Genomic DNA, 20,388 nt, shown 5'->3' with positions numbered 1-20,388 from the left:
GCATATGCCAATAATTAGACGTGTGAATAAATTTGTCCTTCTGACACTATAGTATTAATAGACTATCTCATAAAACATTCACACACAATATGCAAGATACAAATTTATCCCATTATTTTCCTCCTCAGGGGTTTACCCTGCTTGAGAACCAGAACATCCAGCACCAAAAGCACCTCCAGCTTTGACCACCTATTTGTAGATACATTCACCTGTCACAACATACTGTTGAAATGGCAAACCTCAACAACAAAAGTCTCCAGTGTAATCTCATGGACAAAGCACTTGGAAGCTGTCATATTCAATGTGGACAATACATGGATTCACAATAATAGCAATGCAGAATATATTCCTCTTTCAGTGTATTAGGAAACTAATTTGGCTTTAAAACAAACCAAAAACCACTTTCTTGACTATTTCATCCTGCGAAGCCACTGACAGAATAAAGGTGACTTTACTTCCAATTTAGATAGCAGACATGATAGTGAGTGGAAGTAAGTGCATAGGTCTGCACTGTGGGAGGAATTTAGAGACTGCAGAGATGAAATGACACAAAGAGAAAGAAAATAATGTATGAAAAGGAAGGACTGTAATACACTCAATTATAAAAAAAGCAGTATCTCAAAAAACAGAATAAATTTACCGGGCAAATGAAAGTACTTACTTCTCTCAAGATACCACTGAAATACTCAGCAACTTGATCTTGGAGTATTTTGTGGTCCTGTGTCACCATTTATGATTAAAGAATCCCCAAGATGTTTACCCAGTCCACCTAACAAGAACAGTCTTAAATCTCACTGATTTTGTTACAACTACTAATTTTCTAGAAAAGCATATTTGAAATTAGCGTATTAACAAAATATTTTCCCTCCGGTGACATTGGTAATTCGGCTCAACACAGCAATAAAAAAATCTGGGAAACTGAATGTAACAATTGCCTCTCACAATTGCACTGGATTCTTCTGAAGTACCATACAATGAATTATTCCCCAAAAGGACTCTTGCACTTTATCATCAAACAAATATTACAAGACCTAGACACATCATAAAAGGGATTAATGTGAAGGTGCAAAAAATTGATTTATTTAATGATGATGGCATATATAAACTGTTGTACCCTGAGATAATCCTCATCCATCGGCTTTGAGCACATGCTTAAAAGTTGTGCAGCTCTCTGCCACTGTCCCACACTACAGAAAGCCCAGCACTTTGCTATTATTAAAGCAAATAATGCTTTAATGCATATTATTTAATAATAATTAATAATTAGTACCTCTACATTGCCACGGTGCCAGAATACCATTATGACACACTTCAAATAGTTCTTGATAATGGATCCACAAACATCAAGGTAGTGGACAGCAATAACAGAAATTAAATGTGCCTGATGTCATGGCAGCTGCTACCATGCATTTCCCAGAGATATTGGTGATCTGCAGCAAGCTTAGCACACTAGAACAGAAAAAACTCTTTTTTTTCATAAAGTTAGGCTGATAAGTGCTGAATACATGAGGTCTGCAGCATTATCCCATCTCATCATTCAGTGATACTTTTTCCACGCTGGCAGTGATGCTTGTCGAAGCACAGACTTGACATGCTTAAACAATGGATGTGGTAAACTGTCCAGGCAGGATTTGGCAGGTGCCCAGCCTAAGGAACTCCATTCTCAGGTGAACTTCATCATCCCAGTTTGGAGTTCACTGGCTGTTGCAAAGAATGGCAAGCTTAAGACAAATGACAAAAGGTACAGCATTTGCCATCAGTCTTCAAGTACTAGGTAAAAGGAGAGAGACTTCTTACAAAGTTTCTACTTTGATCCCAAGTCCCACATTTCTATTAGTTTCGTACCCTAAATTTACAGTGCAGCTATAAAATGAATAAAGGACCCCAATGGAGTAAATTTCTCGTTACTGAAATGCTGAGCTTGTTTCCAGACATTTACATCACACCTCTCCAACAGGATGAGCAAACAGTATTTTAATAACAAGTAAGATCACAACACACTGTACACTTAAAAATTCTTGTAAATTATTTAGCACAGATGTGTTCAACCTGAACCAATTTTCATGTATAGATCTGATATTGAGCACTCAGGCTTTACTGCAAGGGGGAATTAATGATGAGTACAAAATTATCACCTTGAGAAAACAAATTATATTAATTTTAGCTTATCTCTTACAAATAGAATCAAAATGCTTTTACGGAAGAAAAAAAAAGTCAAACAGCTTTTCTATACACACAATATTCTGTCTAGAAGGGGAATGGACCAGAGACCCTTTTGTAGCAAACATAGTGCTTGAAAATTTACCTAAGTTTTTAAGGAAGTAAATCACCACAATCAAGACCACATTAAAAAGCAAAATAGAGATAAGAAATTTATCATCATAATTCAAGTACCAGTGAATATCCAGCAGAAGTACCAACCAGTATGTCAAAGACAGTAACTGATTTCAAACAATGAATGATCATGTTCCTTACTACCATATAAGACTTGAAGACTTAAAAGTCTAAGTGGATTCAAAAAAGCAATTGAATCAGTGAAAGATAACTCCATTGGCAGCAATTTAGCAAGACCTTTCATATGCAGCCTCCCAGAAGTTGCTAAGAAATTGACTGCAGAGGGGAAGGAGAGATGTTTCTTGCATACTTTCCTGAAGACATTTGTTTTTTCAGTTTGCGTGCTGTGACACATGAGCTACTAGCACAGGTCCGAAAGGCTGACCTGACAGTGTGCCCACTATTAACCACAGGAGTAGTGATGTCAACCATTTGAAATCTTTAGCATGTTTTGATCCAATCGTATTTTCTTCAAAAGCCTGAACAAGCTGGCTGAGGTAGCAACATACACACAAAAAAATAAATGCTATGACCTCTTTAAAAGCTTTGGGAAAAGAAAAAAAATGAACAGTAAAATTTGTTGCATTCAGCTTTTACTCCAGTGTGAACTTTTTCAGTCTCGCTGACATCCAGCCCTTCAAGCTGGACCCAAATACAGCCACAGAAAGCAGGAAAGCATGGGATAGATTTGTTTTGTAACACATGCAAGAATTTCTAAACCAATTAGGTTCATCTTTGAAACACCTTATTTAGCATTCCATTAAATTCTGTCAGAAGATTCTAAATTGTCAAGCAGCAATGTCAAATTGATACTTTTAGAATAATATATAAAATCCATACAAATTTCTACAGATTTAAAAAACTACCTGAAACAATTATTGTACCAGCAGTACATCAAGTGGTCAGTTTAAAAATATTAATATACATAATATATGTATATGATATATATACATATACATACTGTGTCTTTCAAAATTTATACAGTGTTGAGGGGAAAAATGGGAATTTTTCTTAGTATGTGCCATCAACCACTACATCTATGCTTTCCCACAAAATTTATTTTTATCCTTCTCTAAAGGAAAAGATGCTTGCCAAGCATAAACCACAGACCAACAGATGATATACTGTGTTCTCAAATCTGCTGTTGGAAGGCTTCAGTGTCTTTTGTGTATACTGTTTTTCAAGAGCAGAGTATGAAAACAACACTTCCACTACAATTTTGTACAGTCTGAGGATCTGAATAAGCAAGGCAGGACTGTGCAATGAGAAAGCTGATGGGGCCAGACTCCTTTACCACAGAAAAAAGAAAGCAAAAAAGCTATTTAACTACAGCACATATCTACTCTGTAGCGTAGCAACAAAGATCACAAATGCAAACTCCTCCTGGTGTTATTGAATAATAATAAATGGGGCAATGATCACAAATGTAGCTTGGGAGGTTCAAGCTGTAGATGAGCAAAAGTTCTTCCATTACAAAATAAGTAAAGCACTGAAACAGGTTGCCTGCAGAGGCTGTAAATCTCTCTCTTTTGGGAGACTTCAAGTCACTGGTAGACAAAGCCTTGGCTGGACTGATCTTGGCAACAGGCCTGCTTCAAGAAAGAGGCTGGACTAGGTAACCCAGAATTCCCTTCCAAACAACACTTCCATGGCCACAAACACCTAAGTCATCAAAGCAAAGAAACTAAAGAATGCTTAAAGAGTTGTATTTCACTATAGATATCTAACTTCAAGAAGAGAAGTTCATGGCAAATTACTTCAGTGCTATGGAAAGAAAACTTCATATGGCACATATTGAGAGAGATGCTTATTGAAACAAAACACAGAGAACTACGACAATTTTCAATGGAGAGCATCAACGCCACCACCCTGTTGTTTCTAGATCTTAAATCAAGGTGATGCACAGCTTCCAAGTAGATAAATTATATTTAACATCTCAGTAACTGCAGCTTAACATGCCTCAGTGACTGCAGCTATAGAGAAAACAAAAAAAGGGAGAACCTCAGTGTACAAAATTTAAGAAACAGAATTACAACAGAATGCTGAACTGATAGACTGCAAGTACACTGGGGAAAATATCCAAGATAAGGCTGGTAGGAACCATATTAGGAGGAATAAACTAAGACAACTCATCAAATTAATGTGCTAACTAAGTAAAAGGCAACTCTGGCAGGGTAAGACCACAATCACTGACTCACAGCCACCAACTCAAGAAATCCACATATTCAAAAGAAGATTGAGCACGTGGACTGATGAAGCAGAAGCAATAAATTAATTAGTTCTCTATTTCTGTTAGTTAAATTACTAAGAGAACTGTATAAATTATAGCCAATAAACATTCATGCCTTTGCTTGTCCAAATGTATAAATAATGAAAACTTTTGATAATTGGTGTACTGGCTTTGTGAATTTGCCAGCTAGGATGCCTTTCTAAGCTGAACTAAATAAATCAAATACCTCGACTCTGTGTGGATTGGCCTCTTGCACACTGGGTGAAAGAACCCATTTTGGAAAAACAAAGGCTATACTCTCAAAAGCAAATATTTACAAATTTATTTACAAATACTAAATTTCTTTCCATCTATACACAGCAACCACTTTGATAAAAGCTTCATGCAATGAGGTTATGACTAATTTTATGTTTTGCTGTCCATCTGCATTCTTCATGCAACAACTCAGACTTATCATTTGTTGCCCTGACAGGAAATGTTTGCTTACAGCACAAGTAACAGCAAGGTCTTTGGGCAATCATAGCTCTATGGGTCATTCTCTGGCTACACACTTACCTCCCCTTAAGCAATTACATACTTCTATGCCTTGCTTTGGCTCCAACCTAAATGAAGAAAGTCCATTTAATCACTTAATAATGATACTTATTTGTACTTCTACAGTTTCCTTGACTAGGAAATCACCCCACTGATTACCAGAAGTTATGCAATTATTTTCCTAAGACCAGCCTTCATTTTTAGAAACGTTTCTTCAGAGGGCACAACATTCTTTATGGTTCAGTCTACACTCTTGGCCAAGTAAATGCAAGTGGTTTTTTTTTTCTTGCCACTAACTTGAATTTCAAGATATGTTGGAGAATTTTCATGTATAGACTATATTATTTAACCTCCAGAAAAGCTTTAGTTAGTATTTATATTTACCTCAAGCAAGCTACAGTCAGACACTATGAAAGATAGTAGAAATGTGTGCAGTAACTTCAATGGGCTATGAAGAATGCCTAATCACGTAATCTTCCTAATACTTACAAGATACAACATTACAGCATCAGTCATAGATTATTTCAGGAGAATTACACTATGTGTGCCCTTTGGATCTTAAGTGTTTCACTGTGGTGGTGCCTGAAGTAGTTATTAAAACTGAAGTGCCTAAATCTGCATCGGGACTGCCACAACAAAACAGACTGAATCCCAGGGAAAAGAGGGAAGCAATGTTCAGCTGGCCATCAGGTCCACGGCTTCTTGAATTTGTGAGCTAGCTGACTAAACAAAGAAATAAATAAAATAGTGGCACCCACTTTAAAGACTTCCTGTCATGGGCAGACTAGGAGATCATAAATTTATGAATTTATTTAAAACAAGTGATCTACTTGATGGGGATCTCTTCTCTTCTCTTCTCTTCTCTTCTCTTCTCTTCTCTTCTCTTCTCTTCTCTTCTCTTCTCTTCATAAAAGAGGATAAATGGTAAACTTGGTATGGACAGGCAGAACAATTTCCAGATCAGCACTGAAGGACACAGATCTGCAGATAAAGAAGTTTCCAGCTGAACAATGCTGACTTCTCTTCTGTAAGATGCTGATCTTTCCAATCCTTAAATATAAGAGTTGGTTAAGCAACTAAGTCTTCGAATTACCCTTTTCCTAATCATGCTTTCTCCCAGCTCCAGGCTCACTGGGACCTCTTGGGAAGGACTGAGTTTGAGCTGTTCTTGTTATGATTCAATGAACCTTAAAGGACATCACCACCAAAACAGTCTCAGACTCAAGAATTCAATGAAGAATTTCAGACCATCTTATTCTTTACTTCTTAAGGCCAATTACATAGTTTTGCATTAACATGGCAACAACTGCTGAACATTGTTATATTAAATTCTTCATTTGTCTGTAAAATCTCCATGATGCCTTTAAATTAAGGTTCACTGAACTTCGTCAGAAATGTATTCCCATAACCTCTCAGCATGTTGAGCAGTGAAATATTCAACCTTAATTTGTTATACTGGATATAGTTCACTGTTCTCAGCTTCAAAAACAAGTCTGTGCCAGTTTGATGTGGGAGTTGTGGGAGTGTAATGAATTGATCCAACTCTGAACTAAATCCTGTTTTGGCATAAAAAACCCCAAAGCACTCAGTCAATTAACCAACCAAAAACAGATTATTTCAATTCATAATCTAAAACGGCTCATCAGAGCTGAAAATATTCCAGGAAACATCTGAACTACTACAGAGAAACAGAAACAGAGGAAGGGGAAAAAAACCCAACAAAACTCAACATAGAGAAGTTTCAATCAGCACAGCAAAACTCATGTGCAAAATTTACAGCCATTGTATGAGAACAAACCACTGACAAGCATTTGTGATAAGTAGAATAGAGTAATATTAAGTTAAACCAAAGCCTTGACCACCTGTACTTTTAACCACACATTAAAGTAAAAATTACATAGGTCTTCATTATCAACTCAAATAACTTTCAATACTGGTTTCCATATTTGGTAATTTCATTTTACTTTTAAGTAAGGAAATTTCTGCCACATCTATAATGGGCTATTCTTTCTGGAACACTTGCCAGAATTCAAAGTGAAATAATGCAGATACTGAATATGTGAAAATTTTTCCTTGTGCTTTAAATAATATCAGAATATTGTGGTACTCAGCCCTAATGTCACAGCAAAGACAGACATTCAACAAATGTAGTTCATAAGTAAAATTTACTATATTCACTATAAACTTTCCTGCAAGTCCACTTCAGTCAATAGTCACAGAATAAAGAGGTAGTGAAAATAGGAAAGCACACCAGATTAAGACTCAGAGTTAGACTGCAGAGAACCTGTAAATCTATGGAGAAACAGCATTTTAGTGAGATTGTTCTCATTTGTTTGGAATTTTTTTGTTTCCACTTTATTGAAAACAAACCAAGTAAAAATACAAATATTCTATACAGAAAAAGTCCAGTAAAGATCCTGTGGTCTCTGTAACTTCCCAGAACAATAATGCATCTGAGAGAAATAGGCAGCAATGGAAGTAGAAATTGATGACATTATTTATATTGCAGTTAAAAAAACCAAAAGTTTCAAACAAAAGTGGCTTCCTTTCCCAGAGCCAGATTATTCTGTTTGAATGAACCTATGCAGCTACTTTCATTGTTCTCAATTTTTAAAGAACATGTCATACTTCTCTTTCCTATAACCTAAAAAAATCATACACACACACACACACACATATATATACACAAATTCAACCAGCATTTTCTCAAAGGGAAAAATAATTTCTTTAGCAGAGTTTCTAATTGCTCTATTTAATATCTTCCCCCAGGTTTTCCAGAACATGCCAGATAAAAACTTCCTTGAATTCAGAGAAAATAATGCCATGACATGTGATCATGATATGCAGTGTGGTAGACACAGGCAGTCAGACAAATCACCTGAGCTAGCTACAACTACCTCATGGACATAAATGGTTCTGCCTATCTCATTCCTCCAAGTTTCCCAGCTTCAACATCTGCTCTGGCAGTCTAGTGCTTAAGCAAGCATCTTCAGCAAAAAAGCCCCCAACCCAACACAGCAAAAAAAAACAAACAAATCAACCCTCCAGTGAATCACATTAAAAATACAAAAAACACAAACAAAACCAAACCATGAGTATGTCTCTAACAGCTTTCAGGCTGCAGTTTAACAGCAATCTAAGCCTAACTAACTTCTGATTGGCATAGGCTCTTACCTCTCTCTGGCTGCATGCTCCTACTCTTTCCCTTCTTCCAGCTTCAACATTCACCCAAAACCATTTCAGTGAACTGAATCAGAAGATTCCCAACCACTGAAGAGAACTAGAAAAATATCCCCCTGCTTGGACAATGCACCAGAACAGGTTGGTGCAGGTTCTAGCAAGCACAAGAGCTCCGAGTGAGGCAGCCACTCAGTATACCAGCCCAGGCTACCACCAAACCACAACACTGACTTCACGCACCAAAAGGTTGGACAAGCAGCAGAGCTGACACACAGAAGACAGCAGAAATGCACATCACCAAAGGACATCAAACGTCTAGAACCACAGCAAGCTGTTAGTTTAGTCTAGCTGGCTTCATCCTACAGTACATGGTGCATCACAACCGCAACTGGCTTCAAGAGAAAACACTACTCCTTCATTCCAGAGCTTCCTGTGCTCTGCTTCTCCAACAAACCACTGCTAACTAAGTCTGAGCATTCAGTAAGTCAGAAGCAGCTGTAAACTTTTACCGTTCAGCTCCCACTTTGTATACATGCCTTGCACCAGCAGGACATAGGTGATCAACTGCCCTTATGGACTTCCATGCACAGGCTGAACATAGCAGAAATTTAAGCTGCTTAAATTCACAATTAGTTTAACAGACCGAAATACTTAAATCTGCTAAGGTGCCACTACATTTTTTAAACCCTTTAACAAAATATCTCGCAGGCTTGGTAACAACACATTGCATGCAAAAAAGCCCCACTCATTTTCAGTAGGTTTGTAAATAACAGTATGTAAATAAATGTCAAGTATGGGAAAGGCAGCAAACTCATCTACTTTGGATGATACTTTTCACTGAAGTCTTAAGAATACTCTGCTGAGAATCTTACTGGTGTTTTCCAGCATAGAGATGTGCAAACAGATGGGAAGAAAGTGAGACAGCTCAAGCAGAATGATATTCATTCACACATACTTTATACCAGTAAGGTAAACAAAGAGTACTGGCCCCATTTCAAAGGGTGGCTGACAGGAAAAAATAAAAGCAAAAACTGAAAAAAACCCACCTTTAATTAATGGTTAATAGCAGTATGCCAAAGACAAATTCTGAGAACAAGCTTTGTTCCACAAGAAGGTGGCAAAGGTTATATACATATATAAACTGCAGAACCAATTCTATGTTTTCTGCTAATAAAAACCTCTAGAAGAAACACTTTTAGAAAACAGACATCACAACCAGCAGCACGAACATATTGATGTTGAGGAAACCATTCAGGAACAAACACTGATTTTTTGCACTCTACCCTAGACTAGGCAAAACCCTGCAGACATGCCAAACCACAGTGGTTTGAATAGGGTCCTGCTAAACCTGCACCTGCATAGATAGGCAGTGACATAACTTGAGCCACTGAATGCAACAGGGCTTGCCTGTTGAAAGTTTTCCTCCAGGATCCCTCGTGTTGCTGCGTTTTTGTCAACTACAAAGGGACACTCAATTTCTTGTTGCTGAAAGGGATGTGAACTCACATGAATTGCACAAGGTGTTATATTGTTATAGTTGTATCATAATTATTAAAAATCAGCATATTTGGAGTTCAACTACGTAGCATAGCTGAGATTACCCGGAAACAGACCTAATGAAAATTATTAATTCTGGAATGGATTTTACACTGACAGAAAAAGAAATGCTGTATTCACACCCCAGTGCCTAGAGGACAGTGACATGCACTTTGACCCTCAATTAGCAATGATATCTGAACTAAATAATTTCAGCTGCTGCTAGGGTCCAATCAAGTTCATAATTTCAAACAAAAGCTTGTTGTTGTTGTCCAGGTCTCTCTACAAAGACACATCAATCTGCTCACTCCCTAGCTCCATTCCTTCTCACATACACTGGTTCTTGCCTGTTCACCAGGGCCTGCTGTCTATATGTAGATAGAAATGGCTAAATGTGAACAACTTTGTTATCTAGATGTTCTTCTACTTTGGTACTTTATGGGCATTTAATTTCCTGATAGGGCACCCTATGCACTTGGACGTGTCTGTGCTGGTCAGCACGTGCCCGTGTTAGCTTCAGGGTGGCGAAACAGTGTAACAGGTTGCCCACAGAACTGTAGATACTCTATCCCTGGATGCCCTCAATGACAGGTTGGATGGGACTCTGAGGAACCTGGTCTAGTTGAAGGCGTCCTTGTCTACAGCAGGGGTGCTGGAACAGGTGATCTTTAACTCCCCTTCTAACTAAAACCGATGTATGACTATGATCAGCTTGGAGCAGGATCAGGCTCTGGGGGCGGCCCGCGTGCACACACCTACGGGTCGGATGCACCTGAGCTGATCCGAACTGCCCTGGGGCGAGGCCACCGGGCCTCAGGGCGGCGCCGCCAATGCCGCCCTGCCCCCGACAGGAATCCAGACATGGGGAGGCGAGCCAGGGCCAGCCTAAAGGAAGCGACGCCATGGCTCGCCGCGCCCTCCCCGCTCACCTGCCACCGAGCTCAGCGCGACCCTCCGGTGCCTTCTGCCGAGCTCCCGCAGCTCCTCCTCGTCCTCCTCCAGCCTCCAGGCTTCGGCCATCGGCGGCGGAGGGGCAGCTGGCAGCACTCAAGAAGCGAGGGCTGCCATGGCCAGTGTAATTCGCGCGGACCTGTCCCGCACCTGCGCCCTCTCCGCCACGCTTCTTCCGGAGACCGCTCCGCGCTGCTGCTGGCGGGGCGAGGCGGGAGGAGAGACGGCCTTTCCTGCCCATCCGCGGCTCTCCGGCGTCAGCAGGAAGCCCGGCGGCCGCCTGGCACCGCCACAAAAGGGGGTGGGGGAGGCGGCTGTGGGGGGAGGTACCTGGCTGGCGCCGCTGGCCAGCTACGCTCCGCCGGGCACTTTGCGGGGATGGGCTGGCGAGCGAGGCCCAGGGCGGCACCGCCCAGCAGCGAGAGGGGTGTGCGAATCCGGGCAGCTACTTGCTAAAAGGGAGAAGGGGCTTGCGGTGAGGGGTCGTGAGTTCTGCTTCGCCTCGTGACGAGGGCAAGAAGCTGCCAAAAGGTGGGTGGTGCCAGACTCTTTTCAGTGGTACCCAGCGATAGAACAAGGAGCAATGGCCATAAACGAAACCACAGGAAGTTCCACCTCCGCGTGAGGAAGAATGTCTTTACGTTGAGGATGGCCGAGCACTGGAACACGCTGTCCAGGGAGGTCGTGGAGTCTCCCTATGGAGGCACTCAAAACCCACCTGGACACGTTCCTCTGTCACCTTGGCTCGGTTTGAAAGACAGGTATCTGCTAGGGAAGGCAGGACCCTCTCTTAGATTGGAGAATGTAAATCCCTTCCCTCGGAATTATTGTAATTTTGAAATCAAGGGGCTCTCAAAGATAGGAGGATAGGAATAACAGTTCTTTACTAGTATGTATAACAAGGCAAATAAAACAGCAACAACTACGGCATTAATAACAAACAGAACCAGGATCCCCTATGACAGCCTTCTCGGCCGAGACGGAAAAGAAGGGAGGAGAGGCTTTGCTTAACAAAGCCCTGGGGCAGTCGATCCCGGTGCCCCTGCAGGACTCTGAAGAGCTCAAGATGGAACGGCAGGAATGAGCGAAAGATACCGGTCTGGTGGGCGAGATGTATCAGAAACTTTGCAGCAGTAGTTGGAACTGCTGGATATCCCTGCCAGGGCAGGGCGGTGCGGGGCTACAGCGTAGAGAAACCCAGAGCGGTGCCGAAGAAGCGGCAGGGGTGGGGTAGTGATGGCCGGTTCTGAGCAGGGAGAGGCGGGCTCAGGATTCCCGGGCACCCGAGCAGATAGTGATAGGTCCCTCTTTTCGTGAGGTAGGTGTTAATAAGATCCCAGGTCAGTGGCTGCTCTCACGAGCAGAGGCTCATCTCACAGAAGAAACAGCAGGTCCGGGCTGGATTATGGCGAATTCCTTTCCCCAAGCAACAACAGCGAACGCCCTTTCTCTGAAGCTGCAGCGCGTGAGAGGTAGTAGCTGCCTCCCACCCTTCTTTTACCTGGGCCCGGCCAACTCTTCTTTTTCTCAAGAACCCATTAAGTACCAGCAGTCAGCGTTTCCCAGCAACTCATGGGGAAAATTCTATAGGTAAGAAGGAACAAAAGAAAAAAAAACCCTAACCCCCAACATGCCCGCTCTAGATGACCCTGCCTTGGCAGGGAGTTGGACTAGATGACTTCCTAACAATTCTGTGATTTTGTGAGGTGAGAAGGGCAGTTGCAGTGCGTAGCTGGAAAGCCGGAGGCTCCTGTAGCTGTGGGAATTGTAGGTGCAGCGGATTGTGGCCCCGATATTGGCTGAGGGCTGGAGGTAGGCAGGCTTTTGACCCACAGCAGTTGTGATTCACGGCTAGGTGGATATGTGTCCTGGCCTGAGTTCAGTACCTTGGTTTGAACTACTTAAAAAGTTATCCTAGGACCTACTTCAAACCAGTGAAGTACACACTTAAAACTGCTGAAGTGATATGAAAAATATGGCCACATTTTAAGTCAAAAACCTGTGTGGTTTTACATCTACCTTTTTCCCCCAGGGCCTCAGTTGCCCATATCTAAATAGAAATTATATTGTTTCTGTGATAATTGATAAAAGATTTGTGTTAATCATAAAAGTATTGGGGTTTGTATAAACCAGAATACTAAGGTCTGAAGTGAAGCACGTACATCAGATAAAGGAAAATATATAATTAAATAATTCTGTTTTAAATCCCCCGGTTATGAATATTATGTTTTCTAAATAAGTTGTATCTACTACCATTTTGCACAACCAGACTTTTGGATAGTCCAATAGATTTTGCAAAATCAGACTTCCTGCCTTCATTTGATCATTGCTGCCTATCTACAAAGACCAGACTTCCCAACTTTTGCCAGTTTTCTATGAGACAAAGTATTGCCCAGAGACTTTATGGATGTTTATTCGACCACCACTGCTTACCTGGCCAAGTTAAAAATTATAACGAGAGACCATACTATAAGAAGGGGCTACAAACCAAGGTTTGATGGAGCATGGAGTGTGTGGTTCTCCAGCGCTGCTTGCTCCATCTATATCAAATAAAGCAATCTAAATTTTGCTAAATATCAAGACTTTTTGTTTCTCATTTATAACACTTCTTCACTTCATATGGTAGCTGTAAAACTAAATCATAAATGTTTTTACTTATTATTCCATTGTAGGTGCTACTAAAAAAGGATATAAGGAAGATAAATTCAGCTTCAGAGCAAGTACAGTAAACAATAAAGTTTATAGATATGTAAATATGACCACAAATTAGAGCAGGAAGATACAACTAAACAGTGAGTAATCCTGATGTTGAGCAATATCTGTACTGACACACTGAGCACCTTCTGTGCTCCCAGTGATGAAAGCATATTGTACAGGTTGAAAAAAAAGCCATCACAAAACTGAAATATATATAATGCATAAATACAAATCAATTCATGATTGTCTGTGCATTTTTTAGTGTTTCAGTGCTTGACTTTACAGTAATTTTTCCATAAAAGAGGCTTTTTCCACTGCAGCTCTTAGTGTTTGAGTGGTATAATAGTTATGCTTTGAAGAACATAAGGCTTTATATGGTAAAAAGATGTAAGGCCAGGAATAAAACTGAATGTACAGCAGGACTGTAGAATAGACAAATGAAACCTTCCAATACAGGTGTGTGTTCTCAAAAGCCTCGTGCTTTGGATGACCTCTGCATGGATAGATTTCATGGTAGTCCAAGGAAATCACCTTACAAATTTCAGTGCAAGATCAACATGCCTTGTACGTGACCTAGAGTGGATGCAAAACTCTTCAGTGGAGCACTGCTGTCATAGGTACATGCTGTTGGAATGTGCATGTATGAGAGACAGAAGAGACTCTCCCGTGTCAAACAAACTGTGTGTTGTTTGTATTCTGGTTCTCTACTGTAAAACCAAAATGCAGAACCTGTATTCAGCTATTAAACTCCACTTAACCACAAAGAACAACAAGGACCATCAACTTTCCACTTCCTGAATATCTCCTTTTTGTACTATGTGTTTTGCTGCTGTCTGGGAGAAAGGAAACCTTGTATAATGTAAAATTATTAAGAAAGGAAAAACCAGAAATAAACTGTAGAACATAACACAAATTCAAAGAGCCCTCAAAAACTGGATTAAACTTTCTTTTGTTGTTATTGATGAAATTGACACAGGGGCTTCCAAGCATATGAAATTGGAAAATACATTTGGATGAAACTTAGGCCTAAGAAAATCATGCTGAATAGAGTAGCTCCAGCTATTACTAGGAAAATATTCCCAAAAATATCGCATAATACATTATAGAGTGATATGAGTGTTTAACATGGACGATCATCCTTTGTGATCTTTTTAAAGTCCAATTTAAAAATTGAAGTGCAATAACCAAATTATGGAAAGTGATAAAGTCCCTGAGGCAACTGCTTGGCCACGGAATCAACCTCTTCCAGCTGGAAATGGACAAGGGACAGTGATTGTACTTAGAGCTAGAATAGCCATTCAAAAAATGCCTGTAACTGTTTGAAGATAGATTTCACCAGAAAGGAAGAGATCAAACTAAAATACCATTTGTATGTGGATACAACATTCAGGTAGCAATAACCAACATATTCCTGTAAACAGTACTAGAAAAATTCCCAATCAGTACTCCTGGAAACAAGAAAATCTCACAAAACTTAAACAAATTAAAATGCAAGGCAGCATTCAATGAAATACTTTAAAAATATTTCTGAAATTTTTGCAGAAACTATTCCATAATTCTCAATCCCCTTAAAAGGAGGTTGCTTACTATTAGATAGAATTCTTCAGGGTAACTATCTGTAGGCATGCTCACACTGTCAATGTACCAGTAATAGAACAAAATAACAGTTCAGGTTGGAAGGGAGCTTAAAAATCATCTAATTCCAACCCAAAGATGCCAAATTCCAATTCCAAAGGTGCCATGGACAAGTGTATCTTCACTTCCCTGGACCAGCTTATTCAGACCCCTATCCAGCCTGACCTTGAACATCTGCAGAGATTTAGCATTCACAGCCTCTGGACAACCTGTTGCGATGCCTCACCACTTTCTCGTTAAAGAATTTTTTTCTGGTATCTGATTGAAGCCCACCCTCTTTCAGCTTAAAGTCGTTCCTCCTTGTTCTGTTGCTATCTGCCCCATGTAAAAAGTCCTTCTCCCTCCTTTCTTATAAGTTCTGGAAGGCCACAGTGAGGTCTTCCCAAAGTCTGCGCTTTGTCAGGGTGAACAACCCCAACTCTTTCAGCTGTCTTCATAGGAGAAGTGTTTCAGCCTTCAGGTTATCTTTGTGGCCCTCCTCTGGATGCTTTCTAACAGGTCCATGCCTTTCTTGTGCTGAGGACGCCAGAGCCAGATGCAGCCCTCCAGGTGGGGATCTCACCAGAGCGACATACTAGGGGAGACCGCACCTATTAGTGATTGATGGTTGGCCATTTGTCTTTTGATGCATCCCAGGATATGGTTAGGTTTCTGGGCTGCAAGCACACATTGCTGAGACATCCACTAACACTCCCAAATCCTTCTCCCAAGGGGTGGTCTTGATCTTGTTCTCAGCCCATCTTGTACTTGCGCTTGGGATTGTCCCAACCCAGGTTGGAGTGAGGCATCCCACTTGGCCTTGTTGAACTTCAGGAGGTATGCACAGGCCCACCTCCCAGGTCTGTCCAAGTCCCTCTGGATACCATCCCTGCCCTGCAGCTTGTCAACCACACTACAGAGCTTGGTGCCATTGCTAAACTCACTGGTGCACTCAGTGCCACTGTCCATATCTGTGATATTAAACAGCAATATGGACCCCTGAAAAACACCACAAGCATTCAAGCTCGGAAGTGGTTCTTAGGTTTGTCTTGGTTTGAAAGACAGGTGTTTGCTAAGGAAAGCAGAAGCTTCCCTTTGGACTGAAAAATGTGATCCTTCCTTCCTTCTGATTATTATGATTTTGAAATTAAGGGAGCTCTCAGGCAAAGATATGGGGGTAGGAATAACAGTTCTTTACTAGTATATCTAACAAGACAAACAAGAACAACAACAGCTATGAAATTAGCCACAAACAGAACAGTAACTCAGTCCCAGTGTTTTTTGGCTGCAGGCCCCTTTTCCCTGAGCTGCAGTTCCCGGTGCTGGGGGCGGGCAGGTCCCGCAGAGCTGCAGGAGGGCTGGGGGTGGTGGCAGCGCTGTCCCAGGGGGAGAGAGAGATGGAGAGAGAGCTCTCCGCTCACGGTGTGGGTGCTGGTGCTCAGCAGAGTGCTGGATGGTGGCAGATTACAGCGAGAAGGCAGCAGGGCAGGGTCTGACAGCAGTGAGGATGACTCCCGGCGCTGGGATGGCGGGAATGGGACTGAGGTGGTGATCGTCCTTCTCGTCCAAACTCCGTGGGGGAAAATGGGATGAGGCCGAGCTTTCTGCTTCCTCTTCTGGCTGTTTGAATCTCGCGGGGTTTCCCTCCTCTCTCTCCCCTCCCCCCTTGTCACCAGGGCCCAGTCAACAGGTATCTTAGCATGACAATGGGGAAAATTCCACAGAGGGAAAAGGGAGAGAACCAACCCCCAACAAGGTTTTAAATGCCTCCATTTCTTGTAAGTAGTTATTTCATACTGAGTTCCAAATGCATTAATCCGTGATCTGTCTGTGAGCTTTATCTCTCTTCTAGTTTATGTTGGTATTTGCAAGTGATAAATAGCTCTAGGGGCTTTTTGTCAAGTGCTACACATCACTGACTTGATACCTGATAGAGGTGTGTAAATAATAGAGGTATCTAGAAAGGGAGATAGGCTTTAACAAGACTGCAGGAGGTAGATTGAGCAGCAATGGCAGATCTACCTTAGCAGTCTTGGAACAGATCCTGACACATCCCTTTATCTGGTAAGCAGTTTCTGCAGGGAGGAGAGAGCTGTGCTTTTGCATCTTCAGACAAGCAACAAAACTAGCTGTTGAAATAATCAAAAGAGCCACAGTTGCTGTCAAGTCTAATAACAGCCAAGGCCAGGCAGAGTAATTTGCGATCATTTGGCTCAGATCAGAATACACACACACACACACACACACACACACACACACACACAAAGACTTCTGCAGCTTGCTTGAAGACTTCTGCTACTTGCTTGGTGGGCCCACAGGAAGAAGGAAACAAAGAGGAGGGGAGAACTAATTGGACCAAATGATTTGAAGTGCAGAAGGAATTGAAGTCATGTGGGAAATCCTCTTCCGAAAGTCAAGGAACCAAGCTCCTCTTTTAATTTTCAGCAAATAAACTGATAGAAATTAGAAAAAGAAACAAAATGGAAAGGAAAAGTACATATAGATGCAAATTGCAGAAGTTGAATTAAAAAAAAAAAGAACTGAAAAAGAAGGAAAGCACTTGCTATAGTCTAAGGTGGTTGAGAGGAAAGCATCAGCATGCAGCATACGTTGTAAGGCATTTCATGAAGTAGAATGTATTTGTGTTTTACAAGCAGGATGAAGGAAAAATAATTGCATTCTTTTACTTCTGTGATAATCTCTGCTGCATACATGTGCATAGGAATAAAAAGCTCTTGAATATTTTCATAGCTACACTTCTCTAAGAAAAAGAACTTTACTGCATCAAAAAGCCTGCAGTTTGGTTACTAGAATCTGGAAATGTCTCACTGAAATTTTACTTTATCATATGCATATTTGCTGTAATGTGTTTTCACAATGGTAGAGTAAAAGAAGCAAATAACAGGGTAAATGGATCTTTGTCCTTTCTGCTGAGTGCTGAATTAGTTGCCTTGGCAGTTATTATTTTATAAGTAGTTTGTTCTGATTTGTATCTTTGCAATCTTTGTTTGGCCCTGCAAAAAGACACTGTTTTTCAATAAAAAATGTTACTTCTATAGAACTGCTTAATTGAAGTCGCCCATGTAGCCTCAATGTCTATTTAGGCTCTGCAAGGCAGCTGAAGTCTGCAATGACTCTATCAGTGCTTGGCTGAAATACCGGAGCCTCAGACCATAAAAGAATGCAGACAAAAGATTTTTTAAAAATGCAAAGGATGAAGAAGAACATTTTCGAAGGGGAAAATGTAGCCTTTGGACATGACAACATTATTTTTGTTCTGAGTAAAAATAGCAAGGGTCTCGTTCAATAGAAAAATTGCATTAACGATACAGCCAGTGTAGGAAGCTGACGTTGGTGAGGGCCAATATCTGATAATCTGATCTCCATTTGTGTTCAGCTGATCCAATGAGTTCTAGTGTAGCTGGAGAATAACATATCAGGAGCCTGCAGGCTTCCTGAAATGTCTGCAGCTAAATACAAGTTCTCCTTGCATTTTTACAACTACTTGTGGCTCCTAGTATATCAGCATGATTGCAGTCCAAAGGTAAGTGGTTCTGTGATGAATTAAGATAATTAAAATAGAAGAGTATTGGTTTCCATTTATAAGGAACTTTCTTACTGAAACCCTGGAAAATCACCTTGATGCAAAACTAGGATTTTTGAGACTGCTCTCAAAAAATGAGAAGGATTTCTCTGCATGAAAGCAGCAAATTAAATAATTTCAAAACACCAAAAATTGGCAGTCAAGGGGGGGAAAACCTATTCAGAGAGAAATTCTTACAGTTTTCAATTTTTAATATTACTTCTACAGATAATTTTTATTACTTTTGCTGTTTTCCAGATTTTATGGGCTAAAAGCACCCTTTTCTTTCCTGTCCTGTTAACAAACATCTTTCTAAAGTATAATTCTGCTTTATTATTCTTATCATTTGTGGGGTAATAAATAAATTTCTTTCTATTGCCTTCATGATTAGAGAGACTAAGAAAAAGAAGTAGAAAAAAAAAAGAGAAAATATGGGAGGGAAAAGAGGTCAATACTTCTTAGAATGAGAGGCTGTCAAAGCCAAATTGATTCATAGTTTGAGTGCTGAAGTATACTCATGTTTGCTCTGTAACCACACAGTTATCAGAGGACAAAGTTGATGTTGTGCTAAGCGAGCTGGCAGCGGTATAATGTAAGAAGTATTACCACATTGGATACACGTGAGTCTAATATCTAAGAATTTAATATGGTAGCCCCAGGAGAGAGTCCAGCAGCCTTCCGGCTGCAGCTTGCACTTCAGTGCAAAGAGCTGACAAGGGAAAAACTTATGGAAGAGAGCAAACAGAGTCCTATAAAAATTTTCGAAAGGTGAAATGGGTCATAAATTTGTTGCTTGCAGTAAATTTAGGAGTTTCTTGCAGTAATTTGACAATTGAGGCAAATTTAGGAGTTTCTCACAGTACTGAAATGGACTAAAGGTATCAGTAGCTCTGATTTTGTTTTCTTCTGTTCTTCTGTCATTAAATGCATCTAAACTGCCTTTCACTGGAAATATATATGGCAGGTAGAGAATCTTTGCAGTTCAATACAAAAATTTACAGTCTTCTGGTTTTTGTTGTTTTTCTTTATTTGGATGTATATGTGTTTAGTTGGTTGGGTTGGGGTTTTTTCCCCTCCCCTATACCACCTGTGAGTACTTAGGCATTCTCTCATGTTTTTCTAGCACTGAACACTGACAGAATGCATGCTTAACAGAAGTGTTCACAAAGTGACATTAATAGACAGCAACAGAATAATTTTGCAATTGAATATTTGTATGATAGTTACTAATTCAGTGCTCAGAAGTTTAATATTAATGAGATTGCAACAGTCTAGATGCATTGATGTATGTTTACTAATGAAAAAATACTTTTCTAAAGTATTAGTACTCTAAAATACTTTTCTGAAGTTTTAATACAATTCAAAATACACTATGAGAAATAGAATATTATGAGTTTCTAACTTTAAAAAGAAATTACTTTGATCTGTTCCAGGCACATTTCAGTCATACATTCAACAACACGCAACTTCTTAGCACAATTTTGTTTTATTAAAAGTTGAGTGAAAAAACTATTTGATGATTTTGATAGTGTAAGAAATGTGATTCGTGCTAACTAAAGTGTAACTATATTGACAAAATGGTACTCGTATTAATAGGAAAGAATTGTTACAAAGAAAAGAAAGGAAATGGTGAGGAAAAAGCATATTAACTCCCTCAGATATTAGGTGGGAGTCGTAGAAGGATGTAGGTTTGATAAGTCACATCTAGAAATAAAAATTTTGACCTTGG

General features: G+C 40.3%; 1 protein-coding gene across 1 annotated transcript in view; it reads right to left on the bottom strand.

Moving 5' to 3' along the window:
* The window catches only part of SH3D19 (SH3 domain containing 19), a 78,141-nt gene extending 67,307 nt beyond the window's left edge, over positions 1-10,834 (bottom strand). Inside the window, exon 1 of the mRNA XM_062493650.1 lies at positions 10,744-10,834. Coding sequence (XP_062349634.1) covers positions 10,744-10,834 — 91 coding nt within the window. The remainder of the gene's footprint in view (positions 1-10,743) is intronic.
* Positions 10,835-20,388: the final 9,554 nt, after the last annotated feature.

Source organism: Cinclus cinclus, chromosome 5, assembly GCF_963662255.1.
Source record: "Cinclus cinclus chromosome 5, bCinCin1.1, whole genome shotgun sequence".
Lineage (NCBI taxonomy): Eukaryota > Metazoa > Chordata > Aves > Passeriformes > Cinclidae > Cinclus > Cinclus cinclus.
The sequence above is the reverse complement of the archived record's forward strand: the minus strand, read 5'-3'. Positions and strand labels throughout refer to the sequence as shown.